The 22,580-nt window shown below is 41.6% G+C and overlaps 1 protein-coding gene across 2 annotated transcripts in view; it reads left to right on the plus strand.

Moving 5' to 3' along the window:
• The window catches only part of MPHOSPH8 (M-phase phosphoprotein 8), a 52,593-nt gene that overhangs the window by 18,840 nt on the left and 11,173 nt on the right, over positions 1-22,580 (plus strand). For both annotated transcript variants that reach the window (XM_002748873.6, XM_017972982.4), the window contains exons 5-8: positions 10,858-11,115; positions 18,334-18,459; positions 18,540-18,628; positions 20,743-20,883. In XM_002748873.6, coding sequence (XP_002748919.1) covers positions 10,858-11,115; positions 18,334-18,459; positions 18,540-18,628; positions 20,743-20,883 — 614 coding nt within the window. The remainder of the gene's footprint in view (positions 1-10,857; positions 11,116-18,333; positions 18,460-18,539; positions 18,629-20,742; positions 20,884-22,580) is intronic.

A 22,580-nucleotide genomic window follows, 5' to 3' on the forward strand; every position in this document is an offset into this window, starting at 1 on the left:
AGAGACTGTTTGTTATGATTTCAGTTGTTTTGCATTTGCTGAGGAGTGCTTTACTTCCAATTATGTGCTCAATTTTAGAGTAGGTGTGATGTGGTGCTGAGAAGAATGTATATTCTGTGGATGTGGGGTGGAGAGTTCTGTAAATGTCTATCAGGTTTGCTTGTTCCAGGTCTGAGTTCAAGTCCTGGATATTCTTGTTAATTTTCTGTCTGGTTGATCTGTCTAATATTTACAGTGGAGTGTTAAAGTCTCCCACTATTATTGTGTGGGAGTCTAAGTCTCTTTGTAAGTCATTAAGAACTTGCCTTATCTATCTGGGTGCTCCTGTATTGGGTCCATATATATTTAGGATCGTTAGCTCTTCTTGTTGTATCGATCCTTTTACCATTATGTAATGTCCTTCTTTGTCTCTTTTGATCTTTGTTGCTTTAAAGTCTATTTTATCAGAGATGAGAATTGCAACTCCTGGTTTTTTTGCTCTCCATTTGCTTGGTAAATCTTCCTCCATCCCTTTATTTTGAGCCTTTGTGTATTCTTGCATGTGAGATGGGTTTTCTGGATACAGCACACCGATGGGTTTTGGCTTTTTATCCAATTTGCCTGTCTGTGTCTTTTGATTGGTGCATTTAGTCCATTTACATTTATGGTTAATATTGTTATGTGTAAATTTGATACTGCCATTTTGATGCTAGCTGGCTGTTTTGTCGGTAGTTGATGCTGATTTTTCATTTTGTTGATTCTCTTTAGCATTTGGTATGTTTTTGGAATGGCTGGTACTGGTTGTTCCTTTCTATGTGTAGTGCCTCTTTCAGGAGCTCTTGTCAAGCAGGCCTGGTGGTGACAAAATCTCTGAGTACTTGCTTGTTCGCAAAGGGTTTTATTTTTCCTTCACTTCTGAAGCTCAGTTTGGCTGGATATGAAATTCTGGTTTGAAAGTTCTTTTCTTTAAGGATGTTGAATATTGGCCCCCACTCTCTTCTGGCTTGTGGGGTTTTTGCCGAGAGATCTGCCATGAGTCTGATGGGGCTTCCCTTTGTGGGTGACCCAGCCTTTCTCTCTGGCTGCCGTTAGCATTTTCTCCTTCATTTTAACCCTGGTGAATCTGACAATTATGTGCCTTGGGGTTGCTCTTGCAGAATATCTTTGTGGTGTTCTCTGTATTTCCTGGACTTAAATATTGGCCTGCCTTGCTAGGTTGGGTAAATTTTCCTGGATAATATCCTGAAGAGTATTTTCCAGCTTGGATTCATTCTCTTCATCACATTCAGGTACACCTATCAAACGTAGATTAGGTCTCTTCACATAGTCCGACATTTCTTGGAGACTTTGTTCTTCCTTTTTGCGCTTTTTTCTCTAATCTTGGCTTCTCGTTTTATTTCATTGAGTTGATCTTCAACTGCTGATATCCTTTTTTCTGCTTGGTCAATTTGGCTATTGAAACTTGTGCATGCTTCGCGAAGTTCTCGTGTTGTGTTTTTCAGCTCCTTCAGTTCACTCATATTGCTCTCTAAGTTGTCCATTCTTGTTATCATTTTCTCAAATCTTTTTTCAAGGTTCTTAGTTTCTTTGCATTGAGTTAGAACATGTTCTTTTAGCTCATGGAAGTTTCTCATTACCCACCTTCTGAAGTCTGATTCTGTCATTTCATCACACTCATTCTCCATCCAGCTTTGTTCCCTTTCTGGTGAGGAGTTGTGGTCCCTTGTAGGAGGTGAAGTGTTCTGGTTTTGGGTGTTTTCCTCCTTTTTGCACTGGTTTCTTCCCATCTTTGTGGATTTATCCATTTGTCATCTGAGTAGTTGCTGATTTTCTATTGGGTCTCTGAGTGGACATACAGATTGTTGATGAAGTATTTCTGTTTCTTAGTTTTCCTTCTAACAGTCTGGCCCCTCTGCTGTAGGACTGCTGAGGTCCACTCCAGGCCCTCCTTGCCTGGGGTACACCTGTAGCAGCTGCGGAACCATGAGGGTTGCTACCAGTTTCTTTTTCTGCTATCTTTGTCCCTGAATGATGCCCTCCAAATGTCAGTCTAATCAGACCTTTGTGAGGTGACTCTTTGGATATATGGGAGTCAGGGAGCTGCTTGAGGAAACAGTCTGTACTTTATAGGAGCTCAAGTGCTGAGCTGTGAGCTCTGTTGTTCATTCAGGGCTGCTAGGCAGGTACGTTTAAGTCTGCTGCAGCAGTACTCATAAAGCCCCTTTTTTCCCTCAGGTACTCTGTCCCGGGGAGTTAGGGCTTCATTTATGAGTCTCCATTGCACTGTCCTACCCAGCAAGGAGGCAGTCTAATCACTGCCTGCCTGTAGTGGCTATGCTGAGGTGCCGGGGGCTCCTGTTTCTGTTGCCATGGGCTCCAACCTGTTGCCGTGGGCTCCGACCTGCTGCCATGGGCTCCGACCTGCTGCCGTGGGCTCTGCCCTGCTGTCATGGGCTCTGCCTGCTGCTGTGTGTAATTCCCTGTAGTCCTGTTTATATGGATGTGGTTAGAGCTGCCATGGTGATGATGGCCCACCTCTGTAGTGGCGGACTCTCTGTTATGGTGGGTTGCCTTGGCAACGGCAGGCTGCATCAGCAATGGCAGAGTCCTTCCATAGGGGTCGAGTGCCTCGGTAATGGCAGACGCCCCTCCCCCACCGAGCTGCACTGTCCTGGGTTTAGCTGTGCTTGCCCTGAAACTCTCAACCCCAAGCGTTTTTTTAATTGCTGTTTTGTTTGTTTTTGTGGGGGTGTGACCCGCCAAGCCTGATCACCTGGCTCCCTGCCTCAGAGCACTTTGTTTTTTTTTTTTTAAGTTGAACAGTTGACTCTCTCCCAGGTGTTCCAGTCGCCTGCTGAAAGGGTGCTGGGATCTGTTTGATTTCGCATGCAGCAAACCACTGCGCCGGCTGGAACAACGTTGCTGCCCGGGAATCTCCTGGCCTGGCTTTCTGTTTAAGTCCCATTTAATCGATGAATGTGCTAATCTGCCTTCCGAAATCTCCAATTGCCGGTTTAACAGGACAACCAAACTAGTGTATTTTGTACGGAGTGCTGCTGCGCTGCAGCCCCGGCCCAAACAGCCGTGCTGGCGGCCCATGGGGCTCCTACACCTGAGAATCTCCTGGTCAGTGGACAATAAAGATCCATCTGGAAATGCGGCATCCACTCACCCTTTGTGTTTTCACTGGGAGCTGCAATCCTGAGTTGGTCCTACAGCGCCATCTTCTCCCTCTCGTTTTTCCTTCTTTTTAATATGGTGAGGGATCAAATTAGAATTACTGAGACAGGAAATTACTTATGGCAGAAAAATAAATGTTTTTTTTATGGCAGATGCTAAATTTAAAAAAACACCTTTTGTTTAATATATTAATTATATGTAACTGTGTTATTTGTATAAATACATTAAATACACATTTTGGATCACTTCAAGATAGACCATAATAGAGAATCCATAATATATATCAATATTGGAGCAAATACTTTATATTTCTTAAACAAACAAACAAGAACAACATTACAGTGTTTGAATAAGCCCTAGCAGATATATATTTAGTTTCTGTAGCAAAAGTACTTGGATCACGTTTTCTTGCAAACAGTGGTTCTGAGAGATGGATGATTTTCCCTGGGTTTTTTTCCTGAAAGCTGTATGTAACTGAGGTAATACTAAAAGTATTTTTTTTTTCTAAGCCTAGGCTGGGCTTGGCAGTAGAAGCAGGTGAATGAAGCTAGGCAGGAGCAGTGGCTGTTTCAGTGGGTTACACATAAAGTGGCTGTAAGACTATTATTCAAAGCAAAACAAAAATAGTAGATGCCTTCCAGTCTTCAAAGAATGATTAGAGGTTCAAAATACTGCAAAATTGGACCTAGCCTTGTTAATGTTTTTTTCTCCTAGTATCTAGTATATCAGTTTCAGGTACATTTTTACTGCAACCATATAGTCTTAAATGGAACTACTGTTTGTCCCATTCATAGAGGTCCTTACTAGAGTCCAGTTTTCAATATTCCCTGATAATAAAACTCCTCTGCTGTATACCCAGAATTTATAGTAGAATTCATCCTAATTATCTTCTTTTGGTGTTTTTTTTAAATTGCCCTTTAGGTTCTAGGGTACATGTGCAGAACATGTGGGGGTGTTGCATAGGTACATACATGGCAATGTGGTTTGCTGCCTCCATCCCCCTGTCACCTCTATCTAGCATTTCTCCCCATGTTATCCCTCCCCAACCTTCCTACCCCCACTGTCCCTCCCCTATTCCCCCCAAACAGACCCCAGTGCGTGATGCTTCCCTCCCCATGTCCATGTATTCTCATTTTTCAACACCCATGTATGAGTGAGAACATGCAGTATTTGATTTTCTGTTCTTGTGTCAGTTTGCTGAGAATGATGGTTTCCAGGGTCATCTGTGTCCCTACAAAGGACACGAACTCATTTTTTATGGCTGCATAGTATTCCATGGTGTATATGTACCATATTTTCCTTGTCCAGTCTATCATCAATGGGCATTTGGGTTGGTTCCAGGTCTTTGCTAGTGTAAACAGTGCTGCAATGAACATATGTGTGCATGTGTCTTTATAATTGAACAGTTTATAATCCTTTGGCTATATACCCAGTAATGGGATTGCTGGATCAAATGGATTCTATTTCTGTGTCCTTGAGGAATCGTCACACTGTCTTCCACAATGGTTGAATTTACACTTTCACCAATTCTACACTAATTTTCACTCCCACCAACAGTGTAGAAGTGTTCCTGTTTCTCCACATCCTCTCCAGCATCTTAATAATTGTCTCCAGATTCTTTAATAATTGCCATTCTAACTGGTGTGAGATGGTATCTCAGTGTGCTTTTGATTTGCATTTCTCTAATGACCAGTGATGAGTATTTTTTCATATGTTTTTTGGCCTCATATGTGTCTTCTTTTGAAAAGTGTCTGTTCATGTCCTTTGCCCCCTTTTGAATGGCTTTGTTTTTTTCTTGTAAATCTATTTTAGTTCTTTGTAGATTCTGGATATTAGCCCTTTGTCAGATGGGTAGATTGGAAAAATGTTTTCCCAGTCTGTTGGTTGCTGGTTCACTCTAATGAGTGTTTCTTTTGCTATACAGATGCTCTGGAGTTTAACTAGATCCCATTTGTCTATTTTGGCTTTTGTTGCCAATGCTTTTGGTGTTTTAGTCATGAAGTCCTTCCTATGCCTATGTCCTGAATGGTTTTGCATAGATTTTCTTCTAGGGTTTTTGTGGTGTTAGGTCTTAAGGTTTAAGTCTTTAATCCATCTGGGGTTAATTTTAGTGTAAGGTATCAGGAAGGGGTCCAGTTTCTGCTTTCTGCACATGGCTAGCCAGTTTTCCCAACACCATTTATTAAACAGGGAATCCATTCCCCGTTGGTTGTTTTTGTCAGGTTTGTTAAAGATCAGATGGTTGTAGATATGTGGTGTTGCCTCTGAGGCCTCTGTTCTGTTCCATTGGTCTAGTACCATGCTGTTTTGATTACTGTAGCCTTACAGTACAGCTTGAAGTCAGGTAGCGTGATGCCTCCAGCTTAGTTCTTTTTGTTTAGGATGGTCTTGGCTATGCGGGCTCTCTTTTGGTTCCATATGAAGTTTAAGGTGTTTTTTTTTTTCCAGTTCTGTGAAGAGGGTCATAGGTAGCTTGATGGAGATAGCATTGAATCTATAAATTACTTTGGGTAGTATGGCCATTTTCACAGTATTGATTCTTCCTAAGCATGTACATGGAATGTTTTTCCATTTGATTTTGTCCTCTCTTATTTCCTTGAGCAGTGGTTTGTAGTTCTCCTTGAAGAGGTCCTTTACATGCTTTGTTAGCTGTATTCCTAGGTATTTTATTCTCTTTGTAGCAATTGTGAATGGCAGTTCGTTCTTGATTTGGCTCTCTTTAAGTCTGTTATTGGTGTATAGGAATGCTTGTGATTTCTGCACATTGATTTTGTACCCTGAGACTTTGCTGCAGTTGCTTATCAGTTTCAGGAGATTTTGGGCTGAGACGGTGGAGTCTTCTAAATACACAATCATGTCATCTGCAAATAGAGACTATTTGACTTCCTCCTTTCCTAATTGAATACCCTTTATTTCTTTTTCTTGCATAATTGCTCTGGCTAGAACTTCCAATACTATATTGAATAGGTGTGGTGAGAGAGGGTATCCTTGTCTAGTGCCAGATTTCAAAAGGAATGCTTCCAGTTTTTGTCTATTCAGTATGATATTGGCTGTGGGTTTGTCATAAATAGCTTTTATCATTTTGAGATACGTTCCATCGATACCTAGTTTATTGAGAGTGTTTAGCATAAAGCGCTGTTGAATTTTGTCAAAGGCCTTCTCTGCATCTATTGAGATAATCGTGGTTTTTGTCTCTGGTTCTGTTTATGTGGTGGATTATGTTTATAGATTTGGGTATATTGAACCAGCCTTGCCATCCCCAGGATGAAGCCTACTTGACTGTGATGGGTAAGCTTATTGATGTGCTGTTGCATTCAGTTTGTCAATATTTTGTTGAAGATTTTTGCATCTATGTTTATCATGGATATTGGTCTGAAGTTTTCTTTTTTTGTTGAGTCTCTACCAAGTTTTGGTTTCAGGATGATGTTGATCTCATAAAATGATTTGGGAAGGATTCCCTCTTTTTGGATTGTTTGGAATCGTTTCAGAAGGAGTGGTACCAACTCCTCTTTGTATATCTGGTAAAATTTGGCTGTGAACCCTTCTGGACCTGAGTTTTTTTGTTGTTGTTGTTGTTGGTAGGCTGTTAATTGCTGCCTCAATTTCAGGCCTTGTTGTTGGTCTATTCAGGGTTTCAACTTCTTCCTGGTTTAGACTTAGGAGGGTGCCAGTGTCCAGGAATGTATCAGTTTCTTCCAGGTTTACTGGTTTATGTGCATAGAGATGTTGTAGTAATCTATGATGGTAGTTTGTATTTCTGTGGAATTGGTGGTGATATCCCCTTTATGGTTTTTTATTGCATCTATTTGATTCTTCTCGCTTTTCGTTTTTATTAATCTGGCTAGTGGTCTATTTTGTTGATCTTTTCAAAAAAGCAGCTCCTGGATTTATTGATTTTTTGAAGGGTTTTTGTGTCTCTATCTCCTTCAGTTCTGCTCTGATCTTAGTTATTTCTTGTCTTCTGCTAGCTTTTAAGTTTTTTTGGTCATGCTCCTCTAGCTCTTTCAATTTTGATGATAGGGTGTTGATTTTAGATCTTTCCTTGCTTCTCATTTGGGCATTTATTGCCATAAATTTTCCTCTAGACATTGCTTTAAATGTGTCCCAGAGATTCTGGTACGTCTTATCTTTGTTTTCATTGGTTTTATAGAACAACTTTATTTCTGCCTTCATTTCATTGTTTATCCAGTCAACATTTAAGAGCCAGTTGTTCAGTTTCCATGAAGTTGTATGGTTCTGAGTTAGTTTCTTAATCTTGAATTCTAATTTGATTGCACTGTGGTCACTGTTTGTTATGATTTCTGTTCTTTTGCATTTGCTGAGGAGTGATTTACTTCCAGGTATGTGGTCAGTTTTAAGAGTAGGTGTGATGTGGTGCTGAGAAGAATTTATATTCTATGGATTGGAGGTGGAGAGTTCTGTAGATGTCTATTAGGTTTGCTTGGTCCAGGTCTGAGTTCAAGTCCTGGATATCCTTGTTAATTTTCTGTCTCGTTGATCTGTCTAATATTGACAGTGGGTGTTAAAGTCTCCTACTATTATTGTATGGGAGTCTAAGTCTCTTTGTAGGTTAAGAACTTGCTTTATGTATCTGGGTGTTCCTGTATTGGGTGCGTATATATTTAGTATTGTTAGCTCTTCTTGTTGCATTGTTCTTTTTACCATTATGTAATGCCTCTTTTGTCTCTTTTGAAGTTTGTTGGTTTAACATCTATTTTTTCAGAGACTAGGATTGCAAGTCCTACTTTTTTTTTTTGCTCTCTATTTGCTTGGTATATCTTCCTCCATCCCTTTATTTTGACCGTATATATGTCCTTGCATGTGAGATGGGTTTCCTGGATATAGCACACCAGTGGTTTCTGACTTTTTATCCAATTTGCCAGTCTGTGTCTTTTGATTGGGGCATTTAGCCCATTTACATTTAAGGTTAATATTATAATGTGTGAATTTGATTCTGCCATTTTGTTGCTAGCTGGTTGTTTTGCCCATTAGTTGACACAGTTTCTTCATTGTGTCGATGCTGTTTACTATTTAGTACATTTTTGGAGTGGCTGGTACTGGTTGTTCCTTTCTATGTTTAGTACGTCTTTCGGGAGCTCTTGTAAGGCAGGCCTGGTGGTGACGAAATCTCTCAGCAATTGCTTGTCCGTAAAGGATTTTATTTCTCCTTCGTTTATGAAGCTTAGTTTGGCTGGATATGAAATTCTAGGTTGAAAGTTCTTTTCTTTAAGGATGTTGAATATTGGCCCCCACTCTCTTCTGGCTTGTAGGGTCTCTGCCGAGAGATCTCCTGTGAGTCTGATGGGCTTCCCTTTGTGGGTAACCCGACCTTTCTCTCTGGCTGCCCTTAGCATTTTTTCCTTAATTTAACCCTGGTGAATCTGAAGATTATGTGCCTTGGGGTTGCTCTTCTTGAGGAATATCTTTGTGATGTTCTCTGTATTTCCTGGACTTGAATATTGGCCTACCTTGCTAGGTTGGGGAAGTTTTCCTGGATAATATCCTGAAGAGTGTTTTCCAGCTTGAATTCATTCTCTCCATCACATTCAGGTACATCTATCAAATGTAGATTAGGTCTTTTCACATAATCCCATATTTCTTGGAGGTTTTGTTCATTTCTTTTCACTATTCTCTAATCTTGCCTTCTTGTTTTATTTCATTGAGTTGATCTTCAATCTCTGATATCCTTTCTTCTGCTTGGTCGATTCGGCTATTGAGACTTATGTATGCTTCTCAAAATTCTCGTGTTGTGTTTTTCAGCTCCATCAGGTCATTTATATTCGTCTCTAAGCTGTATATTCTCATTAATATTTTGTCAAACCTTTTTTCAGGGTTCTTAGTTTCTTTGCATTGGGTTAGAACATGTTCTTTTAGCTCAGAGAAGTTTGTTATTACGCACCTTTTGAAGCCTGTTTCTGTCAATTCATCAGACTCATTCTTGATCCAGCTTTGTTCCCTTGCTGGTGAGGAGTTGTGATCCCTTGGAGGAGGAGAGTTGTTCTGGTTTTGGGTGTTTTCATCCTTTTTTTGCTGGTTTCTTTTCATCTTTGGGGATTTAGCTACCTGTGGTCTTTGTAATTGGTGACTTTCAGATGGGGTCACTGAGTGGACGTCCTTTTTCTTTATAATGAAGTTGTTTCTTTCTGTTTTTAGTTTTCCTTCTAACAATCAGGCCCCTCTGCTGTAGGGCTGCTGGAGGTCCACTCCAGACCCTGCTTGCCTGGGGATCACCTGCTGCAGCTGCAGAACATTAAGGGTTTCTGCCAGTTTCTTCTTCTGTTATCTTCATCCCAAAAGGATACCAGCCAGATGTCAGCCTGAGCTCTCCTTTATGAGGTGTCTCTTTGGGTATACGGGGATCAGGGAGCTGCTTGAGGAGGCAGTCTGACCCTTATAGGAGCTCAAGTGCTGAGCTGTGAGCTCTGTTGTTTCATTCAGAGCTGCCGGGTAGGTACGTTTAAGTCTGCTGCAATGGAACTCATAACCGCCTTTTTCCCCAAGTGCTCTGTCCTGAGAAGGTGGGACTTTATTTATAAGTTCCTGATGTGCCGCTGCCTTTTTTCAGAGATGCCCTGCCCAGCGAGGGGATAGCCTAGGCACAGTCTGCCAGCAGAGGCATTGCTGAGCTGCTGTGGACTCTGTCCAGCTGCTGTGTGAACTTCCTTGTGGTTTTGTTTATGGAGGTATGGTTAGAACTGCCTCAGTAATGGCGGATTGCCTCGGTAGTGGCAGACGCCCTTCCCCCGCAGAGCTGGACTGTCCCTGGTCCAGCTGCACTTGCTGCGAAACTCTCACTCCAGAGTGTTTCAGATTGCTGGTCTTTGTGGGGGGTAGGACCTGCTGAGCCAGATCACCTGACTCTCTGTTTTAGCCCCTTTTTTTCAGTTGAATGGGTGGCTCTGTCTCCCAGGCATTCCAGGCGCCAGTTGAAATGGCCACCCAGCTTTGTGTGATTTTTTTGTGCAGAGACCCAACTGTGCTGGCTGAAACAGCCATGCAGGAAACTCTTGGCGCTTTTCAGCATGGTAATCTCCTGGTCTGTGGGCAGTAATAACTCGTTTGGAAATGTGGTGAACACCCACCTTCTGCATTGTTCTCTCTGAGAACTGCACTCCTGAGCTGTTCCTATTCGGCCATCTTGGATTGCTGTCCCTAAAATGTATCTTGGGGGTTATTTCTTATATCAGGTCTAGTACCTGCCAGTTTTCTTTGCCACTTTCTTCTTTAGTTAAAGGCTAGTAGCATCAGGTACAGGTTTACCAGGTACACAGGCAGTGCTCTGGCACCCTGCTGTTTCCCTCACTTGCCACCAGAAACCATTTTGGTACAAGTTTCAGGATCCAGCTATTAAACAGTCTGGTGTCTTTAGCAGTGGGAAAGATGCTGGTGAGACTTGGATCACTCTTTGGCTCACTGTCTTCAGTAGGCCTTTGTCACAACAGGAGTTGAGTAGTTCACAACATCTGCTTAATAGCATTCACACTGGACATCGTTTCTGAATACTGAGCAACTAGTAGAAAGACCAGTTGAAATGATTTTGTGCCTTTGATAGTAAATCAGACCAGGCTTTATAAGCAAGGTAGAGGTTGTAAAAATTAAGAAAATATCTTCTTGGTTTAACACTAACTTAGATTTTCTTTTGAGTGTAACAGAAATTTGTGACTCTTACTTAACTATCAATTTTAACTTTTTCATTAGCACTTAAGGAAATCAGAAGTGCATTTGACTTATTAAAATTAACACCAGAAGAAAAAAATGATATTTCTGAGAATAATCGAAAAAGAGAAGAAATGCCACTGGATTTAAAAACCATAGATGATCACAAAACCAAGGAAAACAAACAGTCACTTAAAGAAAGGAGAAACACCAGAGACGAAACGGATACTTGGGCATACATTGCTGCGGAAGGTGATCAGGAGGTTTTAGACAGTGCATGCCAAGCAGATGAGAAATCAGGTGAGTTTGGAATCATTCTGGAATCAATTTTTCAGGGTAGTGCTGCACCATATTATTTTATTGTACTTTTCTCTCTCTATTTCTGCTTTCAAGATTAAAAAAAAAAAAAAGTAATGGAATAGAAGAGTTTATTTGGATAAATAAACTATTTGGATCTCCTGAATAAATAATAAAAACATTTTATAGTGAAGACTTGGGTCATTCTGTGACTTCTCAATGGATCAATCAATTTTTCTGAGTTCCTATGTTGTTCTCAGCACATAGAGAAACTAAAATATTTCTGATTTTCTACCTTACCTACTCTTACCTGGCAGCCTCATTTTATATCTTACTATTTAATAAATTTCTTTTAGAAAATTATCAAATACAAACTTATTTGTATTTTGCCCTTTTAACGTTGCAGCACATAACACGAAATAAGATTATATTGTAAATGGTGTCCTGAGGACATTGGAATTGGTCGAGAAGAAGAATACAGACTACAGTAGTGATGGGAAGGCGTACTAAAATGTGTACATGTATGTTTATAACTAGTTCCTAATAAATCAGAAAGACTAGTCTAATCAAACTTTTTATAATTTTTGAATCTTGAGAAACAGTTGGAGAGAATTGAGAATATATGACAGACTAGATTGTCTGGGATACCCTCTTACTACAAAATGACTATATCCTGGATACCTAGGTAAAATGAGCTTTTGGATGCAGTGCTGAGCTTGCAGGAAATTAGGGTAATTTCTAGTATCAGTGGGCAAGAAGGAAGAGGTTGGTCACCTAGAGGGCAGATGCCAATTAGCGCTGCTGTTGAGACACCAGGCAGAAAGGAACAGATACAGTAGGGGGAACATCAGTAAACCCAGAAGTGGATTCCTGGCTTTGCTATAAAATATAAGCAAGCTTCTGACACAGTTTGTTGAGAACAAAAGAAACACATGAAAAAGAGACAGGATTTAGCCAGGCATGGTGGTGTGTGCCTGTAGTCCCAGCTGCTTGGGAGGCTAAGGCAGGAGAATTGTTTGAACCCCAGAGGCAGAGATTGCAATGAGCCAAGATCGTGCCACCACACTCCAGCCTAGGTGACATGGCGAGACTTTATTGCCAAAAACAAAAAAGAGAGAGACACGATTACAGGTTGTGTACAGATTAAAAAGATGAAAGAATTCTGTGAGCACCAGGTGCAGTGGCTCATGCCTGTAATCCCAGCACTTTGGGAGGCTGAAGTGAATGGATCATGAGGTCAGGAGTTCAAGAACAGCCTGGCCAACATAGTGAAACTCCATCTCTACTAAAAATACAAAATTATCTGTGCATGGTTGCACGTACCTATAATTCCAGCTACTCAGGAGGCTGAGGCAGGAGAATTGCTTGAAGCAGGACCTGGTGGGGGTGGAGGTTGCAGTGAGCCGAGATCACACCACTGCACTCCAGCCTGGGCTACAAATTGAGACTCAGTCTCAAAAAAAAAAAAATTATATGAGCAATTTCTTACTAATCAATATGAAAGCTGGCTAGGCATCTGGGTGTGGTGGCTCACGCCTGTAATCCCAGCACTTTGGGAGGTTGAGGCAGGTGGATTGCCTGAGCTCAGAAGTTTGAGACCATCCTGGGCAACACGGTGAAACCCCGTCTCCACTAAAATACAGAGACTTAGCTAAGTGTGGTGGTGTGCATCAGTAGTCCCAGCTACTCAGGAGGCTGAGGCAGGAGAATTGTTTGAACCTGGGAGGCAGAGGTTGCAGTGAGCTGAGATCACACCACTGCACTCCAGGCTGAGCAACAGAGCAAGACTTCATCTCCAAAAAAGAAAAAAACTGCCTAGGTGTGGTGGTGTGTGCCTGTAATTGCAGCTACTCAGGAGGCAAGACAGGAGGATCAGTTAAGCCCAGGAGTTCAAGGCTATAGTTCGCTAAGATTGTACCTGTGGATAGCCACTGCACTCCATCCTGGACAACACGGCCAGACCTCATCTTTAAAATTTCAAAAGAGATTTGAAAACTGAATGACATGGGAAAATTCCTAGGGAAAAAATAATTTAATGAAACTGATCCAAAAAATACTGAATAGTCACAACTGTTAAAGAATGTGAAATAATAATTAAAACAGCATCATAAATTTAACATCAAGCCCAGATGGTTTTCTCAAACCAAACGCTACCAAACTTATACAAGTAATTCTAAAAATAGACAAAGAATGCTAATACTAACTCATTCTGGGAGACCATTATAAATTCAGTACCAAAACCAGACCAAAAAAACTATATATAAGAAAGAAAAATAACAGGCCAAGCCCACTAAATGAAGTCACATGCAAAAGTCCCCCACAAAATATTAGCAAATTTAATCTGGCCCTGTTTAAAAAAAAAAAAAAAGTCTTCACATTGGGTTTTCGCTATAAATTGTAAAGGAGAAATTGATTTAATGGCATCCTTGATTAAAAAGTAAAACCTAACAAATTATGAATAAAGGGAGCTTTCTCGATTGATAAAGAGCATTAAACCTTTAGCAACGTAAGCCAGGTGTGGTGGCTCACTCTTATAATCCCAGCACTTTGGGAGGCTGAAGTGGGAGGATCACTTGAGCCCAGGAGTTCAAGACTAGCCTGGGAAAACAAGACCCTGTCTGTACAAAATATTTATACATTAGCCAGGTGTAATCTTAGCTACTTGGATGGCTGAGACAGAGGATCACTTGAGCCCGAAAGTTCAAGGATGCAGTGAGCCATGATAACACCACTGTATTCCAGCCTGGATGACAAGAGTGAGTCCCTGTCTTTAAGAAACCAGCAACAACGACAACAAACCATTTAGCAGCATGAGTTGTAATGGTAAAATATTAGAAAGATTAATTTGATTTGATTTTTTATAAAGACGGGTTTCACCATGTTGCGCAAGCTGGTCTTTAACTCCTGGGTTTAAGTGATCCACTTTCCCCAGCCTCCTACAGGCATGAGCCACCATGACTAGCCAGAAACATTGATTTTAAATCAGGAATAATACAAGGATGCCTTCTGTCATCACTTTTATTCAACATTATACTAAGGTCTACTCAGTACAGTAAGGCAAAGAAATACAAAAGGCAAAGGCATTGGAAAGGAAGGGGGAAAAGCTGTCAGCTAGGCAGGGTGGCTCACACCTGTAATCCCAGCACTTTGAGAGGCGAAGCAGATCACTTGAGCTCAGAAGTTTTGAGACCAGCCTGAGCAACATGGTGAAACCTCATCTTTACAAAAATAAACAAAATTAGCCAAATGTGGTGGCGCATGCCTCTAACTCCAGCTTCTCAGGAGGCTGAGGCAAGAGAATTGCTTGAACCCGGGAGGCAGAGGTTGCGGTGAGCTGAGATCACACCATTGCACTCCAGCCTGGGCAACAAGAGTGAAACTCCATCTTGAAAAACAAAAAAGACAAAAATTAGCTAGGCAGAATGGCACACAGCTGTAGTCCCAGCTATTCAGCAGGCTAAGGTGGGAGGATCATTTGAGCCCAGGATGCGTAGGTTGTAGTGAATTAAAATCACGCCACTGAACTTCAGGCTGGATGATAGAGCAAGACTCTTGTCAAAAAAATAATAATAATCTGTTATTATCAGATTCATATGGAAAACCCACAAGAATCTACAAATTATTAGAAGTATTAAAAGTTTAGCAAGGTGACTGGATATAAGATCAGTGACAAAAGCCAATTTTATTTTTTAAACCTATATGCATTTCTACATAAATAATATATTTTAAAAAGATAACGGTTTTCAATACCAACACATTTTAAAAATTGCTGAGAATATTGTTCATAAATGATGGGCCAGGCATGGTGGCTCACACTTGTAATCATGGGAGGCCGAGTAGGTGGATCACTTGAGGTCAGGAGTTTGAGACCAGCCTGGCCAATCTGGTGAAACCCCGTCTCTACTAAAAATGCAAAAATTAACTGGTTGTGGTGGCACACGCCTGTGGTCCCAGCTACTCGGGAGGGTGAGGCAGGAGAATTGCTTGAACCCAGGAGGTGGAGGTTGTAGTGAGCCAAGATAATGCCACTGCACTCCAACCTGGGCAATAGAGCAAAACACAGTTTCAAAAAAAAAGGGACCAGTGCAGTGGCTCATGCCTGTAATCCCAGCAAGGCAGCACAGATCACTTGAGGTCAGGAGTTCAAGACCAGCCTAACCAACATAGAGAAACCCTGTCTCTACTAAAAATAGAAAATTAGCCAGGCATGCTGGTGCAGGCCTCTAATCCCAGCTACACGGGAGACTGAGGCAGGAGAATTGCTTGAACCCAAGAGGTGGAGGTTGCTTGGATCCAAGATTGCGGCATTACACTTTAGCCTGGACAAGAGTGAAACTACGTCTCAAAAAAAAAAAAAAAGGCCTGTATGGAGAAAATTTTAAAGATTTCTTGATTGCTTAAAAGTTACTAAAATGTATATATGCCATTTTTATTATAAAACGATTTTAGGGGCCAGGTGCAGTTTCTCATGCCTATAATCCTAGCAGTTTGGGAGGCCATGGCAGACAGATCATTTGAGGTCAAGAGTTCGAAACCAGCCTAGCTAACATGGCGAAACCCCATCTCTTCTAGAAAATACAAAAATTAACCAGGTGTGGTAGCACCCTCATGCAATTTCAGCTACTCAGGAGGCTGAGGCACAGAAATCACTTGAACCTGGGAGGTGGAGGTTGCTGTGAGCCGAGATTGCACCACTGCACTCCAGCCTGAGTGACGGAGTGAGACTCTGTCTCAGAGAAAAAAAAAGAGGAAAACAATTTTAGAAATTTGTCATTTTCTCCAGGATTCAAGAAAAGCCAGAGCCAACTGTCCCAACAAGCAGTCAAACCCTGCTATATCAAACCAGCTATCAGTATAGCTGGCTTGGCGCAGGAAGGTAGCTGAACTAGTGCAGCACAGTAGAGACCTCAGTCCGGCGGTGCAGCTCTGATACAGGACAGAGGATGGGGCATCGTGGTCCCTGTGGGGAGGATGACTCTTCTCACTGGAGTCAGAACAGATGGTTATTCATGTAGCAAAAGCCCATACAGGTGAATCAAATCCTGATGGAGTGAGCCCTATTTGGAGGGTATTTAGATTCTAGGTATTTAGAGATTAAGGATACTATCTTTATGACCTTGGGGGTAGGAAAAGATTTCTTAAGACACAAAATGTTCCCTAACGGAGCAGAATGATAAAATTGACTGAACAATATAGTTCCATTTGTCAAAGCTACCATAAGAAAGAGTGAAAAGACAAAGGATCACCACCCAGAGCATAAAGAACTCTTGCAATTTGTATAAAGCTCATTAGCAAGCAAAACCAACTATGTATTTCTTAGGGATATGTATATTTATGACAAAGCTATTTTGAAGAAGAGCATGAGAGACACAGACTGCAGATGTAAATGACACCATGCAGGGGCCAGCTGTGGTAGGCACAGGTGTGTGCCCCTGGGCAGTTCTTATGACCACAGAGCACACTTGATTGTTTCATGACATGCATTATTTCATATATGTATATCGAGTTTCCTATTAAAAATAAAGAGAAAATTAAGCCTATCAGGTCCAGAGGCAAGGCCCAGCCCTTGTCAGGAATGAACATAGATTTTAAACCAGTTTGCTTTGTTAGAGACCACAGTCTGAGCTACAGCTCAGCCTTTCCGATGGTTCTGGTCTAGGGATGCTCTCTGTTCTTACAGCAGCCCTGTGAGTTTGGTGGTATTATCTCGGTTCATAAAGACCTAACTTGTTCTGCTTCCAGTCTTTCCATGTTGCTGCCTCGGTGGCGGGATGGGTTATGGGGCATACCATGTGGGGGCTCCACAGGATATATATACTCAGACACCTGAATAAGACCAGCTCTGTTACTCTCTGGTGTGTGTCTCTGAGCAAACACTGGAGTCTTTCCCAGTTTCTCTCATCTGTAACACGTCTCCCCTTACAGATTATTGTGTATGGAGGAAATCGATCCATTCATGTAAACGAGTTAACGTGTCTCATGATTGCTAGTGGCTTTCACTGTTACCGTTGCTGGTAGAGCTGGGATGCTGCAGGATGAACAGCCTAGAAGCTGTGCTGTTTCTCTGCTGTTGGCTCTCAGAGTTAGCAGAAGTGTTCGTTTCAGTTGAGGGCTTTGGAAAAAGTTACTCAGTTATCGCATGTGTTTTACACTTCATTTCTGTGGCTGGGCCTTCTGCCTAACATCATCTATGTAGTTGGTTTCTGGTGAAAATCTTTTAACTCTTACCATCAAGTATTTCTGTTTTTCATTTGTAAAAACAGCACATAACCATTGTGAATTACTCCCAGATAAGCTGCGCTGAAGTCTGTGATTGATTGCAGTGGTGATAAAGGCTGAACACATGCGTCCTCAGTGTTCCCACCCCTGTGGGTCTCATCAGGGAAGACTCCAGCAGTACCTTACAGTGGGTTGGGTGTGAGCCAGGGCACTGTGGGAGCAGGAGGCTTCCAGGCATAGGGGCCTGAGTGAGTCTGGAAGGATCCATAAGCAGTGCCTTTGACTTATATGCTGGATTAGCTCACACACCGAGAATGGCTTTATCTGTACATAGTTGGAAGCAGTGTATGTCCAAGAAGACTGGTGGAAGGGAGAAAAGTCACATTAGAATTGCGTTTCCTCTTACCAGATCCCTGCTTTCTCCTTCCTTTGAGCTACTGAGTCTTAAAATCCCTCCTTTGCTATTTTACAATGACAGGTTACTTATTTATTTGTGAGACAGAGTCTTGCTCTGTCACCCAGGCAGTGTGGTGATGTGATCTCAGCTCACTGCAACCTCTGCCTCCCGGATTCAAGTGATTCTCCTGCCTCAGCCTCCCGAGGAGCTGCGATTACAGGCGCGTGCCACCACACCCAGCTAATTTTTTGTATTTTTAATAGAGACGGGGTTTCACTGTGTTAGCTAGAATGATCTCAATCTCTGACCCCGTGATCCACCCACCTAAGCCTCCCAAAGTACTGGGATTACAGGCGTGAGCCACTGCACCCAGCCACCTATTTATCTTTAAGCCTTCACAGCACCATGGCTTCTAAATGTGGGTAGGTCATATTACTTCCCAAAGAAAATTGGGGATTTTATCAATTAAAAGACCCATTATACAATGATTTACGTTAAAAGTATACATAAAGCTTTGGTTAAGACACCACAAATTTAATAAACAACATTGTGGGTTTTTTAGACTTCAAATAAATGTATGTTAACAAGGCCTTTGTGTGTTCCAGATGGCAGGCAGCAGATTCTGAGTTTGGGTATGGACCTTCAGTTGGAATGGATGAAGTTAGAAGATTTCCAAAAGCACCTTGATGGGGATGATGAGAATTTTGCTGCAGCAGATGGAATTCCAAGTAGTGAGTAGTTTTGGAAATATTGAAATCCCTTTCACAAATCTAGATATATAAAAGCTAACTTAACTTTTCTTTCATTTTAGATGTGTTAAGGGATGCCGTGAAAAATGGGGATTATATTACTGTAAAAGTTGCCCTTAATTCAAATGAAGAATATAACCTGGACCAAGAGGTAATATGTCTTTTAAAAATCTCATGAAAGGAAAATGGAAAGTAAATCTTGAAAGAATTCAATTTAAGTTTTCATTTATTTTAATTACAAAAAAGCTGGGCGTGGTGACACACACCTGTAATCTCAGCACTTTGGGAGGCCAAGGCAGGAGGATTGCTTGAACCTAGGAATTTGAGACCTGCTTGGGCTCCATGGTGAAACCCCAACTCTACAAAAAATTACCTGGACCTGGTGGTGTATATCTGTATTCCCAGCTACTTGGGTGGCTGAGGTGGGAGGATCACCTGAGCCTGGGAGGTCAAGGCTGTGGTAAGCCAAGATCGAGCTGCTGCGCTCCAGCCTGGGTGACAGAGCAAGACTCTGTCTCAAAAAAAAAAGGTGATGCACTTTCACTTTGTAAAATTAAAACATTATAGAACCCTCTAAATATACAGTTATAGTCCCTTTAATTCCAACCCCCTCCCCCTTAAAAGTGATGGTTTGGTTTGGTTATGGTCTACCTGTTTTGTAGATGGGTTACCCTTTAGCACTTTGAGAGTATAGAACAAGACCATTTTCCTGTGGCCATTTGTGTTTCTTTGATGGTTGCCCTGTTTACAACAACTGTCCATCTCTCTGTGGTAGCTGGGGATTTTTCTTACTGATACATACGATTTTTTAATTGAAGCATATTGACCCTTTCTCCTTAGATTTTAGGTTTTGTGTTTGAGTCTTGTATTGCTTGAAGATTTTCATTTTTAGGCAATCATATCTGTCAATCTTTTACATTTACGGCTTTTGGTTATCTTGTCTTGCTTAGAAAATATCTTTATATTTTTTTCTTTCATATTTTAGCTTAGCTGTGGATTTTTAGGTTTCATCCTTTGGGATAACAATTCAAAAAATTAATGGGATTTTGATTAAAATGGCATGAAATATATAGATTAACAGAGAATTGACATTTTTATTTGCATTTTGCATCTCTTCTATCTAGGAACATAGTAATTCTACTTTCACTCAGCTCTTCATTTATACCCTTAAGCAAAGTTCTGTGGGTTTTTTCATTCATATAGACATTGTACTTTTCTTATAGATGTCTGCCTATATGTTTTATAATATTATGGTCATTAGAGTCTTTTTTCATTTACATTTTGTTTCCTAACTGGTTATTGCTTGCCGAAGGTAAAGCTATGAATGTCTTTGTATACATCCATGTGTGTGTCTCCAGTCATTTAACGAAATTCTCTTACTCTGATAGTTTTCAAGTTACTTCTTTTGGATTTTTTAGGTAGAAAATTTGATCATATGCCACCCAGAAATTCACTTCATTTTATATGGTACAAACATTTTATGTGCCTTTAGGATTTAATACACAAAATAAAAACAAACAAAAAAGATACAAAAATGAGAGCTGGGCTTGGTGGTACGCACCTGTAATCCCAGCTACCCAAGGCTGAGGCAGGAGGAGTGCTTAAGCCCAGGAGTTTGAGACCAGCCTGGGCAACATAGCAATATCCTGTCTCAATAAAAAAGGAAGAAGGAAAAACAACACCAACAAAAAAAATTCAAGCATTCCTTGGAGATATTGTGAGTTTGGTTCCAGACTGTTGCAATAAAGTGAGTCACACAAATTTTTGGTTTCCTGGTGCATATAAAAGTTAGCTTTACATTATACTATAGTCTAAGTGTGAAGAGCATTACATCTTTTAAAAAAAAAACAACTATACATCTTAATTTATAAATACTCTATTGCTAAAGAATGCTGACACAACAACACAAAATGAGCACATGCCGTGGGAGTAATGGTGTGAGTAAACTTGCTTGTGGCAGGTTTGCCACAAACCTTCAATTTGTGAAAAGCAAAGTCCCTGTGAAGTGCAGTAAAGCAAAGCTCAATGGAACGAGGTGGGCCTGTAGAGGAAAGCTGCATTTTATACAAGCGTTTACATGTGAAAAAATATTCTAAAAGCTACTAGTTTCTGATGGTAGGGATATTTTAGCGAAAATTCTAAGTAGATGCTTAAATCAGTGCCCATTAGTGATTTCACATTGAAACAACTCAAGTGAAGAGACTTGGTTCTGAAATTGTTCTGACTAAAGATTAACAAGTTTTTTACTTAACAAAACCAACACAGGATTCCAGCGGGATGACACTGGTGATGCTTGCCGCTGCAGGAGGGCAAGACGACCTCCTGCGACTCCTCATCACGAAAGGCGCGAAAGTGAACGGTCGGCAGAAGAACGGGACCACCGCCCTCATTCATGCTGCAGAGAAGGTTTGTGGCTTCTCATGCATCCATTTCAGAGCCTTCATGGTATTTCTGCCGACGGCCTGAGAGGATCTCTTCGGTAGTGAAATACAGCAGTTACGCAGCCACATAGCTTTTTAAAAATTTACTTTTAGAAATAAGGTCTCTGTAGCGCAGGCTGGGGTGCAGTGCGCCATCATAACTCACTGCAGCTTCAAACTCCATGAACCCAAGCAGTCCTCTTGCCTCAGCCTCCCAACTAGCTGGGACTAAGCATGTGCCACCACACCTGGCCAATTTTTAAAATTTTTTTAGAGGCTAGGTGCGGTGGCTCACGCCTGTAATCCCAGCACTTTGGGAGGCCAAGGCAGGCAGATCACGAGGTCAAGAGATCAAGACCATCCTGGCCAACATGGTGAAACCCTGTCTCTTCTAAAAATACAAAAATTAGCTGGGCGTGGTGGCACATGCCTGTAGTCCCAGCTACTTGGGAGGCTGAGGCAGGAGACTTGAACCTGGGAAGGCAGAGGTTGCAGTGAGCCAAGATGACGCCACTGCACTCCAGCCTGGCAGTGGAGCAAGACTCCATCTCAAAAAAAAAAAAAAAAAATTGTAGTGTCACTGTGTTGCCCGACCTGGGCTCAACTGATCCTCCTGCCTCGGTTAAAGTGCTGGGATCACAGGCATGAGCCACCGTGCCCAGCCAGGGTAACTTTTTAATTTCATGCTTCAGTTGATCTGTGACATGTAATGAATGATCAATAGTGTATTGTAATCACATTTCAAAATGTGATTTATCTCATTGGAGATAATTTATATTAAAGTACTCTGATTAAAGTGCTAATATTAATTTTAATCCTAGATAATTTAAAATTTTTTTCCAACTGTATTTGTATTCCTCTTGGTTAATAATTTAATTGAAATGTTCCCATATATCATCTTTTTCTTTTTTTTTTGTCGCCCAGGTTGGAGTGCAGTGGTGTGATCTCAGCAATCTCTGCCTCCTGGGTTCAGGAGATTCTCCTGCGTCAGCCTCCCCAGTAGCTGGTACTACAGACGTGTGCCACCACGCCTGGCTAATTTTTGTATTTTTAGAAGAGATGGGTTTCATCATGTTGGCCAGGCTGGTCTCAAACTCCTGACTTCAGGTGATCCACCCGCCTCTGCCTCCGCCTCCGCCTCCGCCTCCGCCTCCCAATATCTTTTTTTTTTTTTTTTTTTTTTTTTGAGACAGAGTCTAGCTCTGTTGCCAGGCTGGAGTGCAGTGGCACGATCTCAGCTCACTGCATCCTCTGCCTCCTGGATTCAAGTGATACTCCTGCCTTAGCCTCCTAAGTAGCTGGCACTATAGGCGCGCACCACCTCGCCCAGCTAATTTTCGTATTTTTAGTAGAGATGGCATTTCACCATGTTGGCGAGGATGGTCTCAATATCTTGACTTCATGATCTGCCCACCTCAGCCTCCCAAAGTGCTGGCTGGGATTACAGGCGTGAGCCACTGCACCTCATTAAAGGATTTACATCTGTTTAAAGAATTTATATGCAGAGGCTGTTAGGTTGGAGCCAGTGGTTCCACTCAGGTAGTGGTTGTTGCTGGCAGCACAGTGAGTGGCCAAGCGTAGGCATCTGTGGGACAGGGCTTACCCCTGTGGCCCCACAGAAATGCTGTGGCCCACAGCCACTTGCAATAGAACCTGCTGGGTATTTTTCCTGATGACTAAAAC

This window comes from Callithrix jacchus, chromosome 5 (genome assembly GCF_049354715.1).
Source record: "Callithrix jacchus isolate 240 chromosome 5, calJac240_pri, whole genome shotgun sequence".
NCBI classification, from domain to species: Eukaryota; Metazoa; Chordata; class Mammalia; order Primates; family Cebidae; genus Callithrix; species Callithrix jacchus.